Source organism: Gymnoscopelus microlampas (assembly GCF_963454915.1).
Source record: "Gymnoscopelus microlampas genome assembly, chromosome: 12".
Lineage (NCBI taxonomy): Eukaryota > Metazoa > Chordata > Actinopteri > Myctophiformes > Myctophidae > Gymnoscopelus > Gymnoscopelus microlampas.
Genome location: NC_139949.1, coordinates 50,641,451 through 50,656,880, shown reverse-complemented (window position 1 = coordinate 50,656,880; position 15,430 = coordinate 50,641,451). Strand labels below are relative to the sequence as shown.

At 40.9% G+C, this 15,430-nt stretch overlaps 1 protein-coding gene across 1 annotated transcript; it reads left to right on the top strand.

The window, feature by feature from the left end:
- Positions 1 to 8,739: 8,739 nt before the first annotated feature.
- On the top strand, positions 8,740 to 15,164 carry LOC311056898 (high choriolytic enzyme 1-like). The gene is made up of 6 exons (XM_084073742.1): positions 8,740 to 8,857; positions 9,939 to 10,307; positions 11,189 to 11,270; positions 12,490 to 12,675; positions 14,040 to 14,192; positions 15,084 to 15,164. The coding sequence occupies exons 1-6, from the start codon at positions 8,743 to 8,745 to the stop codon at positions 15,121 to 15,123; spliced, it is 945 nt and encodes a 314-aa protein (XP_083929868.1). The 5' UTR covers positions 8,740 to 8,742; the 3' UTR covers positions 15,124 to 15,164.
- The last annotated feature ends 266 nt before the right edge of the window (positions 15,165 to 15,430 follow it).

Sequence of the window (15,430 nt, the reverse complement as noted above, 5' to 3'; positions counted from 1 at the left end):
TGGAAGATTTTAATCATCTTTGCATTTTTTAACACATTATCTTCTCCTCTGGGGGTCCCTGGAATTAGCCTGCCCCAGCGCGTCTGATATCTGGGGCCAGTTGCACCACCTCACACTAAGTTCAAACTTAGCCTAGTTATAGCTTAAATTTAGACTTATAAATTAGACCAGAAAAATATCTGTGTCATTTTTAGATTTATCTGGCTATTCAAAAATAGCAGATCTACAAGCTCATAGCGCGGCAACGAGTGCCGCGCTATGAGCTTGTAGATCTGCTATTTTTTAGAAAAATTGTGAAAATTTGTCAAATCTTTAAATATACATTTACTTATTTTTTACATTTTGTAACATATTTTTGTTCCAGGGACCCCCAGACGCAAAGATTTGAGTTATATATATATTCAAAGATTTGCACACATTTTCACGATTTTTCAAAAAATAGCAGATCTACAAGCTCATAGCGCGACACTCGGTGCCGCGCTATGAGCTTGTAGATCTGCTATTTTTGAATAGCCAAAGAAATCTAAAATGACACAGATACGTTCCCTGATTGAATGTGTTTAAGCTATAACTAGGCTAGGTTTGAACTTAGTGTGAGGTGGTGCAACTGGCCCCCCGGTCTAGAGGGGCGGATATTGCTAAATGTGCCCATAATCAAGGGCATGTGTGTGCTCGCTCATACATAAGTTACAATGAATCAGTTTAATATGGAAGGTTAAGAGAACAGAATAAGGGCAACCATGGGAGAGGAATAGATCAGGGTTTTTTTAGCTCTGGGCCACTAGTGTGTGTGTGTGTGTGCGCTTGCGCACAGGGTGTGTGTGATGCGTCATGTGCAGTAGTGCGTAGAAGTACTTGTAGTCAGTGCATGTTGCATGTTGCTCCTGCTTGCTACTCTCTGCTTTCAGCTACTGCCACCGGCTAGCCCTCCTAGCGGGGGTGAAAAGAGGAGCCGAGTGCGTAAGCCTCCTCCTGCCGGTACACAGCCTCTCCACCACCAAGACTCCTGCCGTGCCTCCACGTGGCCACACACGGATACTGGGTTCCGCGAGGTCCCAGGCTAATCTGTAGGGGATCTCGGAGTAGCAGTGGACCCCAGAGGCACGACGTGCAGGCCCACCGGTGTGTGGACACGCCCTGGCGTCTGCCAACCACTGTCCCAGCTAAGGGTCAAAATGCATGGGCAGATGGGGCTCATAGCCTTGGATGGCAACCTGTCTAGGAGAAGGTAACTCTGAATTAAAACCGGGACTGCGAGGAGTTGCGCCCCACAGTCCGCTATCAGCATAGTAAAGCCAACCATGGAGTACAAAGTCATCCCAAATCTATGGCAGTGAATGCTGGACCCTGAAACCAGCCCTTGAGAAGTCCCTGGACGGGTGCTACACCAGGATGCTGCATGCAGTGCTTAACATCAGCAAGAGTGCGCATGTTACCAACAGAATCCTGTATGAGGGAATACCAAGGGTGAGCGAGAAAATCGCTGTAAGGAGAATGAGACTAGCAGGACACTGCCAAAGGCACCGAGAGCTGCCAGCCAGCAAACTGGTGCTGTGGGAACCAACACATGGGCACCGGTCAAGAGGACGCCCCACACTAACATATGTAGACATGCTCAAGAAGGATGCAGGAGCCCATAGCACCAATGAGCTGGCCAGATGTATGGAGAATCGGGATGACTGGAAGCAACGATGGAGGGCTCGTCTGAGGACGACCTAGAGAGACTAGCATGTCTCAGTTAAATAATGACTGTTAAGGGCTTGATTTAATTCACCTCAGATTAACACATTAAATGAATCCCTTAACAGTCATTGTTTAATGTCAAGCTTTCCCCCCCACACCACGCCCATATCCTCCCACACCATGCCCATATCCCCCCACACACCACGCCCATATCCCCCCTCCCAACACAACAGTGGTTCCCAGGTTGATGCTCAGTCAGGGTGGTGGTCCCTGCTTCATAATCAGTTGAAAAACTCCTGAGCTAAATCATAAAGCAACGCGTTGTGAGCTTGTAGATCTGCTATTTGTTTGGTTTGGTAAGGTAGCTTCAATAGGTGAAAGGCATGTCCAAGGCATGAGTCCAAGTCCAAGGCGTTTTCCAATGTACTGTAACAATGGAAAAAAGACACACACACTACAAGCTACACTTGATTTGATGTATTAGACGTAATCATGTTAGACGTGTAATGTTACACGCTTCTCGCGAAAAAGGCAAGGATCAAAACACACCAGAAACACTGGAACAAGGAAACTTGAGAGACAGAAAAGATATGTGATAAATGAAGGGCATGCCAGGATTTTAAGTCAATGCAGTGTCACAATAGTTTGATGCGAAGGCACCTGACTTTGATCAGAGGTGAGATAACTTTTAGGTTGGAGGAGGTCCTAGGCTGTGGATGGAGGTTTACCTGGTGATTGTGGAGTTTTGTTATAGTTGTTATTGTCATTATCAGTTTTTGATCTTTTCCTGCACCATAGGACAGTGGTCCCTCACATGCCGTTGACTTGAATTATTTCATTGTCTGACCACAACACATATGTTGTCTTTAAAAAAAGAGGGGGAAAAGGGGGTTTTCTCCAACAAAGGATTGAAAGGACATTTTACTACAGTATTTTCACAGAAGTGAGGCAGATATTAGCAATCATTTCTTCTAGCTGTCTTTGTTGTCTTCACCTGATGTAATGGTGTACAGGCACCATGTGCTGTACTACACATCTCCTACACATCTTCTGCAACATAGGTTTTTACAATATAAAGAAGAAAATATACAGGCTATATATATATATATATATATATATATATATGTCTGTCTCTGTCTGTCTCTCACTCTCACTCTCTCACACATACATACACACACACGCACGCACGCGCGCGCGCACGCACACGCACACGCACACGCACATGGGGATATCCCCAGATACAAACTATTTCCTAGTGTTAACATTTATATTGTATTACTGCTGTGTTGGTGACATTCTGCATGAGGAGGAGGTGACATCAACATGGAGACTGTGGCTTTGTTTCTCATCCTTCTGACACGTAAGAACAATTAATATTTTTTAATATTATTATTATTACTATTACTATTATTATTATTATTATTATTATTATTATTATTATTATTATTATTATTATTATTATTATTATTATTACCCTTATTATTATTATTATTATTATTATTATTTAGTTAATAGATTATATGAACCATGAAAATATATAAGAATCCAATAAGACCGGGAACACATCTGTGTCATTTAAAGATTTCTTTAGCTATTCAAAAATAGCAGATCTACAAGCTTATGAGCTTGTAGATCTGCAATGTCTTGCAATCGTGGAAAATGTGTGCAAATCTTTATATCTGTTTTAAAGCGAATATCTTTAACTCTGGAACAACATATTTAGAGATGAGGATCCACGGCCAAATACATATTCTTGACATGGAAAATTTGGAGCACCACTGATATAACAACATACTGTTATGGATTTAGAAAACGTTTTTAGATATGCATTTGGCCGCGGACCCCCATCTCAAAATGTTTTGTCCCAGGGACCCAGAAGCAAAGATTTGAGTCAACAATGTTTTGCTTTAAACAATATATAATATTCAAAGATTTGCACCAATTTTCGAAATGTTTTAAAAAATTGCGTGAGCTTGTATATCTGCTATTTTTGAATAGCCAAAGAAATCTAAAGTGACAAAGATGCGTTCCCGGATTGAATGGGTTAAACATGTTGGGATGCTTTTGAACAATGTCAGTCATTTTGTGTTTATTAGTTTAATATGGTCAAGTATAGTAACAATGAATAAATGAGTAAATACATCATTTATTCATAAAAAATATATCAAATATGATTATTCTGGGGGTTCCCAGTTCAAATATGATTATTCTGGGGGGTCTCCAATTCAAATATGATTATTCTGGGGGGTCTCCAATTCAAATATGATTATTCTGGGGGGTCTCCAATTCAAATATGAGTATTCTGGGGGGTCTCCAATTCAAATATGATTATTCTGGGGGGTCTCCAATTCAAATATGATTATTTTGGGGGGTCCCCAGTTCAAATATGATTATTCTGGGGGGTTATTCTGGGGAGAGGACATAACTTTCTAACATGATTCTGGGGGGTTATTCTGGGGAGAGGACATAACTTTCTAACATGAACAGGTTGAAATTAATGTATTTGTTTTTCGACAGTTGGACAAAGAGTGTGTTCATGGGACAACGACTGGCACAGATATTTGTACCGTCGATGTCCAAGTGGACAAGCTGTGTCCCGCATAGCAAGGTAAAGAATTAACACACACAAACGCACACGCGCACGCACGCACGCACGCACGCGCACACACACACACACACACACACACACACACACACACACACACACACACACACACACACACACACACACACACACACACACACACACCACACACACACAGTCTTGAACTGTAGATAAGTTATGAAAGAGCTGGTTCAGCAGAAGTAGAAGCCGCTTCTAAATAGAGAAAGAACGAGTAGATAGAAGGCATTGTGGTTCCTGAGATGTGATCATTATTTTTGTGATAAACTGTATTTAAAAAAATATATATATATTTACCTTTGTTTGTTTTTTATAACTATTGTATGGATATTGTACTGTAGATGCATTGTGTATATATATCTGATGCATCCCCTACTACTCAATCTCACACAATGTGGTACATATTATATTATCTCTTTGGTCAAATATGATTATTTTTGGGGGTCCCCAGTTCAAATATGATTATTTTAGGGGGTCCCCAGTTCAAATATGATTATTTTGGGGGGTCACGGCCTGAACAGGTTGAGAACCACCGTTCTAGTTCATCTTTGTGTCAAAGTGTCCACAGTGGGTTGTCACGGTAACCATGAGGAAGTCCAAGTCCAGCCTGTTGACAGGCGGCAGAACCAGTACAGTCGCCGCTGAGCCTTTTTCCTCACGTGGTGTGTGCGCAGTGGTGGAAAAAGTACTCAGATATTTTACTTATGTAAAAGTATCAATACTTGCAATATAGAAATACTCTGTTACAAGTAAAAGTCCGGAATTATTTATGTAGTAAAAGTACAAAAGTATTGGCATCAAAATGTACTTAAAGTACCAAAAGTAAAAGTACTAAAACGTTTCAAAATAGCAGATCTACAAGCTCACAACGCGTCGCATCGCAACGCGTTGTGAGCTTGTAGACCGGCTATTTTCAAATAGCCTAGGTATAAAATAGGGCTAAAGTGGTTACTGTATGTTTTATATTACAATATAGTAACTAGTAAGTAGCCTACATATAATTGTAGTGGAGTAAAAGTATAATATTTGCCTCTGAGATGTAATGGAGTAGAAGTGAAAGTAATGAAAATTGGAAATACTCCAGTGAAGTAAAAAATACCTCGAAATTGTACTTAAGTACAGTACTTGAGTACACGTACTTAGTTACTTTACACCACTGTGTGTGTGCGTCCCGTTTGAGCTCCTCCTCGATGTGTGTTCCCAGAGGAACTTGAATAACGTGTGGTTTCCTCGTTATCGACAGCGTTCGCAGCGACCGCTATCAGGACCGTCGGTGGAGCGTAGCCTGCAGACCGGCAGTGAGCTTCACCGGATGTCACTGGTCTGGATTCGTCAACGACTTTGATCAAAACGTCGACCACAGCTGCCCCACCGACCATGTCATCGCTGGAGTGTACAGTTACCATAGCAACCAGCACGACGACAGACGGTGAGTCCGTGATGATCAGGGGCGGCATACCGGGCATATGCCCGGTGGGCCGCTGGGCCAGTGGGCCGGTGGGCCACCAGTGTTGCCAGATTCTGTGAGAGAAACAAGCAACCAGGTCTAGGAAAAAGCAGCCCAAAAGAAGCGACTATGGGCCAACATGAGCACTTTAACGTATACATCAGCTATTTGAAAATAGCAGATCTACAAGCTCACAACGCGTCGCGATGCGACGCGTTGTGAGCTTGAACAACAACTGAGCTTGAACAACAACAAAAAATGCGGGGAAATTATAATAAGCAGATCTGGCAACCCCGTGGGCCTTTCGGACCAAAATGCCAGGGCTGAATTTTGGTCCCAGTCCGGCCCTGGTGATGATCTGATTGTGTTGAATTGACGGGCACATTGTAACTGTATGTTCTGTTCACTTTGAACAATGGCTTCTATCTAACCATGCTAACTTGGAAGATTCTTGGAATGCCCATCGATGATGCCATTGGTTGGTAGGTTTGTGAACTGTCCAATGGTCGCCATCTTTTAATGAGCATTAGTGAGGACCAATTACATCTCATAATGAGCATTAGTGAGGACCAATTACATCTTATTATAACAAGCATTAGTGAGTGAAGTTTTCAAATGTATAAAAACCTTTTGAAAATAGCAGATCTACAAGCTCACAATGCGTCAGGATGTGACGCATTGTGAGCTTGTAGATCTGCTATTTTCAAATGGCTGAAATGTATATAGGTCTGAAATGGTTACTGATAATAATACAAATCTACAAAGTAACTAGTAACTAAAGTTTTTAAATTATTGTAGTGGAGTAAAAGTATAATATTTGCCTCTGAGATGCAGTGGAGTAGAAGAAAAAGTACTGAAAATTGGAAATACTCCAGTAAAGTAAAAAAATCCTGAAAAGTGTACTTAAGTACAGTACTTGAGTAAATGTACTTGGTTACTTTACACCACCGACAACAACAACAACAACAACGTTAAAACCTGATTAATTCCAGGTGGCAGTTCCAGTGCTGTGGGAGCTCTGGATTGGCTACATATGACTGTCATGTGACTCCCTGGGTGAACGCCCTGGACGAGGACTTCCACTGGAGCGTTCCTGGAGGAAACTACATGACGGGAGTCACCAGTTACCATGACAACGGTAGAGAGTAAGTATACGTTCACAAAGTATTACATTATATATTATACATTAAATATTACATTTACACTTTGTCTGGATGGGTACGATTGTTATCCTTTTTTGGGATACATGATGGGTCTGGTCTTTAACTCATTCAGTGCCAATGAAATAAAACAATATATGCGTACTGTGCCAGCAATTTTTCAATTTTCTTACCTTTTTCAAGTAGTCACAGGATATTCATCTCCAGTATAATCGATCCCCTGATGGGTGCTAATCACTGAGGGTTGCACTGTGTGGTTTTACAAATGTCAACAAGGTCATCGCGACCTAGTTGACATTAATTGTCTGCTTTTGAAAATAACATGTCTGGGCCAAAAATACATAGTAAAAAAAAGTGCTCAGGAGCCGAGATACAGCCCTTTTCAGTAATAAGTTAAACAAGAAGTGAATGGAACAGCAAATCTTCAAATCATGATATCTTGGGTTCTGAACGTTTCAAAAACACGTCAAACACGTCATTGGCACGTTGCGCCATTGCAGTAAAACACGTCATACTCAGAGGATCAATTTTATTCTTTGAAAACGAAGCCATTTGCAATTATAAGATAAATGTTGAGAAATGACGTGATTCTTTTTTCTTCCTTTCTCAATGGCAGGGATCGCCGCTGGCGTTTCAGATACTGCAGAGCCACTACAGGTGTGTGTGTGTGTGTGTGTGTGTGTGTGTGTGTGTGTGTGTGTGTGTGTGTGTGTGTGTGTGTGTGTGTGTGTGTGCGCGCGCGCGCGTGCGTGCGTGCGTGTGTGTGCGCGCGTTCGTGTGTGTGATCTGTTCCTAATCCTTAAACCCTTTGGAAAGTTATATTTTCATTCATAGAATGAATATTGGTGACTGAGGATTGAAGCATTTATTTTATGTATTTATTACGAACAACCATTTACATATTTATTATTATGATTATTATTTATTTTATGTATTAGGAGCAGGTCATTGAGCAGAGGGGGAAGATCCATTTAACATATTCATTATTATCATTATTTATGATTATTTATTATTTTAGGTATGAAGGGCAGGGCATCGGGCAGGGCATCGGGCAGAGCATCGAGCAGAGCATCGAGCAGAGCATCGAGCAGGGCATCGAGCAGGGCATCGAGCAGCGCATCGAGCAGCGCAGAGTCAGACATCTATTCACGTATTTCTGACATGAACAGAAATATGAGAGGTCTGACTGAAGGTGACATCATGGTTGCAAAGTCTCGGAACGCCATGATTTGCAGTCAATGTAAATGGAAGAAAAGCGGCAACATCGTTGAGGTAAATATGAACATAATTAAAACCGGTGGTCAGTGGTGTAAGTACAAGTACTCAAGTACTGTACACTTTTGACGTTTTTTTTTAACTTGACTTGACTATTTCCAATTTTCTGTACTTTTACTTCTACTCCACCACATCTCAGAGGCAAATATTATGCTTTTACTCCACTACAATTATTTAAACATTTTAGTTACTAACTTTGTAGGTTTTGATTATTATTACAAAACATTAACCACTTCAGCCCTATATACATTTCGGCCATTTGAAAATAGCCGATCTACAAGCTCACAATGCGTCGCGGAACGACACATTGTGAGCTTGTAGATCTGCTATTTTCGAAGGATCTTTATACATTCGAAAACTTGTGAAATGGATCATTCTGCAGAATGAGTACTTTCTTTCTTACTTGTAACAGAGTAAAACATGTTAGTACTTTTTCCACCACCGGACAAAACTAAAATAAGATTGTGTGGATTTATGTCTCTTCTCGTCTGGAGGTGCCGTACGTCATCGCCAGTTCCTTCACCAGTGAGCACAGAGACATGATCATCAACGCCATGGACGCCTTCCATGAGAAGACCTGCATCGACTTTGTTCTTCGAGGCAGCCAGTCGGACTACCTGAACATCATCAACGGAGGCGGCTGCTACTCCTACGTGGGGAGAGCAGGAGGTAAGCAGTGGTGTAAGGCAGTGGTTCTCAAACTTTTTCATGTCAAGGACCCCCAAATTGACACTTATTACCCCACAGACCCCCAATTGAAAAGATAAGCCAGGGACCCCAATAAGAGAAGGTTTTTATGGCTCTCTAGCATGTGATTCTCAACCATTTTAATTTCAAGGACCCCCAGTTTGACATGCATTAGGCTACGGACCCCCATTTAATGGCATTTATACCTGTGGGACCCCAATTCATATTGTAAAATCAATGTTAATTTAACTCTGAGAGTGTACAAATGGAACCAAATGGACCCGTTAGGGTCCATTTGGTTCCATTTGTACACACTCAGAGTTACAGACCCATAAGGGTCCATTTGGTTCCTGTCCATCATTTAGCTGGGGACCCCCTGGAACCCCCTCAAGTACCCCTAGGGGTCCCCGGACCCCACTTTGAGAACCAATGGTGTAAAGTACAAAGTACATTTACTTACAATAAAAGTACTGTACACTTTTGAGGAATTCTTACTTTACTGGAGTATCTCCCATTTCAATACTTGTATTTCTACTCCATTACATCTCAGGGGCAACTATTATACTTTTACTCCACTACAATCATTTGAAAACTTTAGTCTCTAGTTTACTTTGTAGATTTAGATTATTAATACAAAACATGCATTAACCACTTCAGCCTATACATTTCTGCCATTTGAAAATAGTAGATCTACGCATTGTGAGCTTGTAGATCGGCTATTTTCATATACATTTTGAACTTGTGAAATGGGACATTCTGCACAATGAGTACTTTTACTTTTGGTACTTTAAGTATATTTTGATGGCAATACTTTTGTACTTTTTTAGTAAGTAAGTTTTAAGTAAATTTTGATTGCCGGACTTCTACTTGTAACAGAGTATTTCTACACTGCTGTATTGATACATTTACTTAAGTAAGTATTTTCCCAGGCCCTCATTGGAAACAAGACCGCAAGGACTTTCATGAACGGACCTGTTAGTTAGACAAAGCATTTTAAATGTAACTGTGCTGTTTTACATTTTTTGCCTAATAAAATATTCAATCAATCAATCAATCAATCCAGGTGAACAGCCCGTGTCTCTCCACCACTCTGCGGGTGGGAGCTGTTTCAACACCGGCACCATCCAGCACGAACTGATTCACGCGCTGGGCTTCATGCACGAGCAGTCCCGGAGCGACCGCGACCGCTACGTCAAGATCAACTGGGACAACGTCAAGACCCGGAACCGACCCAACTTCAACAAGCAAGTCACCAACAACCTGAACACCGCGTACGACTACGCCTCCGTCATGCACTACGGCAGGACCGCCTTCTCCAGCAACGGACGAGACACCATCACTCCCATCCGGAAGAGCTCTTCCGCGGCGATCGGCCAGAGAGAAGGAATGACCGCCACGGACGTTCTGAAGATCAACACGCTGTACGGATGCAGTACGTATGACGTGAAATCGATAACAGTTAGGAAATAACACCATGATATCTCTGCTGTCCAGCAGAAACCACTCCAAAATGTTTTTTTTAGGAGGTTTAGTTAATTGGTTCTCAAACTTTTTCATGTCAAGGACCCCCAAATTGACACTTATTAGCCCGCGGACCCCCATTTGAAAAGATATGCCAGGGACCCCCATAAGAGAAGATATTTACGGCTCTATAGCAGTGATTCTCAACCATTTTCATTTCAAGGACCCCCAGTTTGACATGCATTAGGCTACGGACCCCCATTTAATGGCATTTCTATCTCTGGGACCCCAATTCATATTGTAAAATCAATGTTAATCTAACTCTGAGAGTGTACAAATGGAACCATTGGTTCCTGTCCATCATTTAGCTGGGTACCCCCTGGAACCCCCTCAAGTACCCCTGGGGGTCCCCGGACCCCTCTTTGAGAACCAACGGTTTAGTTCACAAGAACAGCTGAATGGACATCTAAGCTCACAATGAGGTTGGAGGTCAAAAGGGGGTGGAGCCTGGAGTCAGCAGAAAGTTTGAGGATCCAATGGAGTTAGCTGATTTTGTCGGAAGCGCCTTTTAATGCTTTTCATTGGTTCAATATTTCTTTTATCAACACACATAGACGTAAAGGGTGTTCAATGGCCCTGATTTATGGAAAAAAAATGCAAAGGCGTCAAAATGGAGTTAGCTGGTTTCTGCCGGACAGCAACGTAATGATATGGACGTAATTAAAAACCACCAGGTTGTTACGATTAAAACGTAAGAATGCAGCACCTTGTTTACCATTAGTATTACATCATTATAATACTTATATATATAAGTTCATCCATTCATTGTCTCGTTCATTAACTTCAATGCAGCTGTATCCAGGTGGGACAACGAGTGGAACGCTACATTGAATGTGAAATGTCCGTCTGGCCAGGCTGTTTCTGCTATTGAAAGGTAAACAATGAACTGTGGTGGTAAAAGTACTCAAAATGTTTTACTTAAGTAAAAGTATCAATACTGCAGTGTAGAAATACTGTTACAACTAAAAGTTTGGTAATCAAAATTTACTTGAGTAAAAGTACAAAAGTATTGGTATCAAAATATACTTAAAGTTCCAAAAGTAAAAGTACTCATTGTGCAGAATGTCATTCAAAGGTTCAAAATGTTTAAAAAAACATAGAAAATAGCAGATCTACAAGCTCACAATGCGTCGCGATGCGACACATTGTGAGCTTGTAGGTCTGCTATTTTCAAATGGCCTAATATATAGGGCTGAAGTGGTTAATGTATGTTTTGTAATAATCAAAATCCTCAAAGTAACTAGTAACTAAAGCTCAGTGGTGGAAAGTAACTAAGTACATTAACTTAAGTACTGTACTTAAGTACAATTTTGAGGTATTTATACTTAACTTGAGTATTTCCAATTTCCAATACTTTTACTTCTACTCCACTACATCTCAGAGGCAAATATTGTACTTTTACTCCACTACATTTACTTGAAAACTTTAGGTACTAGTTACTTTTCAGATTTAAATTATGATATAATGAAACATACATTAACCACTTTAAACCTATTTTATACCTAGGCTATTTGAAAATAGCAGATCTACAAGCTTACAACGCGTCGCATCGCGACGCGTTGCGAGCTTGTAGATCGGCTATTTTCAAATATTTAGTACTTTTACTTTTGGTACTTTAAGTACATTTTGATTCCAATACTTTTGTACTTTTACTCAAGTACATTTTTAATTCTGGACTTTTACTTGTAACAGAGTATTTTTATATTGCAGTATTGATACGTTTACTTAAGTAAAGAATTTGAGTACTTTTTCCACCACTGCTAAAGCTGTCAAATACTTGTAGTGGAGTAGAAGTTAAAGTATTGAAAATGGGAAATACTCCAGTAAAGTAAAAATACCTCAAAATTATAGTACAGTACTTGAGTAAATTTACTTAGTTACTTTATACACCACTGTCTATAGTAAACACTATACACATCTAAAGTAGTGATTCACACAGTTGAATTCAAGAGATCTTCATGCATCTTGTTTGTATTTATCTGATAGTGTTTGTATTCATATTAGACACGTTCATAATAATGATCTAAATTATCCTTCATTTAAAGAACACTGTCTGACACTTTTCCACCTCCTTATGTCCGTCTGTATCAAAGCATTCACAGTAACGGGGCAGAAGATCGTAGATGGAAGATTTCCTGCAGGTACTTCGGAGCCCCCGTTTCTTGTCAGTGGTCCGGTTATGTGAACGCATTTGACCAAGCGGTCCAGTTCAACTGCCCAAAATACCACGTCATTGCGGGGGTCCACAGCACACACCACAACCACAATGAAGACAGACGGTAGGCTTCTGATGAAATGACCTACAGTCCATACACAACCTCTGTTCGCTTTATATTGGAAGAGATGACTTTCAAGGTGAGGCAGCGATCACAGTGATCAGTGTAAAACATAAAACGAGTTGAGTAGAGAGTTTAGAGAATAAACACTTTACCAGTACAACTTTATGTAATTTAAGTGTAGACAACTGAGATAACGCCCTTATTATCATTATTAATGTCAAATCTGTTCAATTTAACAGCTATTATGATACAATAATAACTATTTTAATCCTGACGAAGGCCACATGTTAGTGTTAATGTAATCTCTCAAGAACAGATCCATCGCTGCGCTTGAATCTGTCAGTCGCCGTGTTGACAACCCATGTGCATTGGTTACAAGTGGGCGTGCTATCAGATCAGGAAGCAGGCCGCGCTTTACCCAATCAAAGGTAGTGGGCGGGATTTACGTGTGTGCCGTTCCTTCCCCACTAGAAACAAACCAAAACTCATTTAACAATAGCGTCCTCGAAGCCGACAAGACCACGGAAAGTTAGTAACATTTTAAATTGCTCTTTCATCATGGAAACAAGTGGGCTTATAACCAAAACGATCCATGTTCTCTGGGAGAATTGGTGTTAGTGTTCCGTGGAGAAATATTGTTAGTGGGAATGAAAACATAGTCGCACCACCAGAAGTGGAGCGCTGAGGGCAGACCAAAACCCTGGTTTCCCTGAGCACGGGTCGTCCGTTCAGCTCCGCCCAGAGCCAAGTGAATGAGTGAAAAACAGCAGAGGGCGCTGTTTCTCCTTTTTATTTGGCGATGGTTCCCGGATTGGTGTTAATGTAACTCTGGGAGTGTAGAAATAGAATACACAAAATACCCCAATACTGTAACCTGTAGGCTACTGTAGAACAAAACAACTAATACTACAGTATTAGTTGTTTTGTTCTACAGTACAGAGTACGGTATTAGTTGTTTTGTTCGGTAGTACTGACTACAGTATTGGTTGTTCTGTTCTGCAGAACAGGCTACAGCCAATTAATAACTAAATACTGTAACCTGTACTGTAGAACAAAACAACCACATGTCAACTCACCCCAAGCCTAGGCAACAAACATGTCAGTGTCAACAGTGCAATCGGTACAACAACCACAGTCTATTAGTGCCACCAAGAAGGAAACAACGGTGATATGCGCTGCCTCTGTGCTACAATGTCAGAGTCAGTGTTGATGATGGCGTCCAGGGGGTGGGAGGGGTTCGCCATGATGGCGTCCAGCTTCCTCGATGTACGCACCTTGGCCGCCTCCTCCACCTCCTCCTCCACCTCCCCAGTGCCAACGATATAGACCACAAACTAAATGTTGATAATTGCTTTGTATTCCAGGTGGTCATTTTACTGCTGCAAAGCCAGCTACACTGTCTCTTCAAACTGCCAGGAGACCTATTACATGAATAACTGGGAGGAACGCTTCAAGTGGGATGTACCTGGAGGAAACTACCTCACTGGAATGTACAGCTCACACAGCAAGACCTATGAGTGAGTTATTATGATCTATTATATATATATATAATAGATCATATATATATATATAAAATATTTATATTAATTATTTCAAACTTCGAACCAAGATCAGGATCCTGGTGAATCATGACCATAAAACATTTGATTATGTGTCAAAAATATATTTGTATAATTAATTAGATGATATACTATATTTAATAAATACCCTTTTTTTTGTTGTGGTTTTCAAATATTTTTTTTGACAGAATCAAAATGTTTTATGGTCATGATTCACCAGGATCATCGATGGCTTGGTTCCAGACTTAAAATAATTCATATAAATATTTCCGGAGATCTCTATAGACGGGTTTCCTGTTTGTAAACATTGAGAGGATGCGCGCGCAGTGGAGGGGAGAGCCTATAGAGGGCGCTATCACCCCGCCGCAGCTCTGGTCAAATCTACATTGGTGAAGAAATGGTCTTCACCGGGTTTAATGAAAGTAGATTAAATTATGCAGTTTGTAATATCTTGTTTGCGCAATGAAAATGATTTGTCTGAAGTTGGATCTGTTTGTCTTTTATTTGTATATAATAGCAGCATTATGCCTATTATGCCTATAATAGCAGCATTATGCCTATCTAACCCCCTGAACACAACAACAGAGTGAACGGCGCTTCCGGGTTCGTTCTACCCCAGGCATGCGCAGATTGCGCATTCTGCTCCGTGATGACGTCGCGCGGAAACCTATCTTCTCTATGGGAAAAAAATGATGGGCTTTATTATCTTTGGCACCACAAAATGGCCGCCACACCTATGCCCAATGACGTGACCCACTGATTCACATCATTCGTAGGCTACTGCATCCATTTAACTAATTAGGATGTCTACAAAGACTTTTGCTAAATCGTGTGTTTTCTTTTTGACAGGGACCGTCGTTGGGGTTACAGATACTGCCAGATGCGTTGACCATCGTCTCCACGTTGGGGCCGTCGGCCTCTGCTGTTCCTATAGAGACGCTTAACCCTTTGAGACCGGGAACGCATCTGTGTCATTTTAAGATTTCTTTGGCTATATAAAAATAGCAGATATACAAGCTCATAGCGCGGCACCGAGTGCCGCGCTACAAGCTTGTATATCTGCTATTTTTTTGGGAAAAATCGTGAAAATGTGCATGTGCAAATCTTTAGTTTGAATATATATATATGCTTTTTTAAAGCGAAAGTTTTTAACTCAAATCTTTGTTTCTGGGGATTTTTCAAATGTTTTTTTCCCC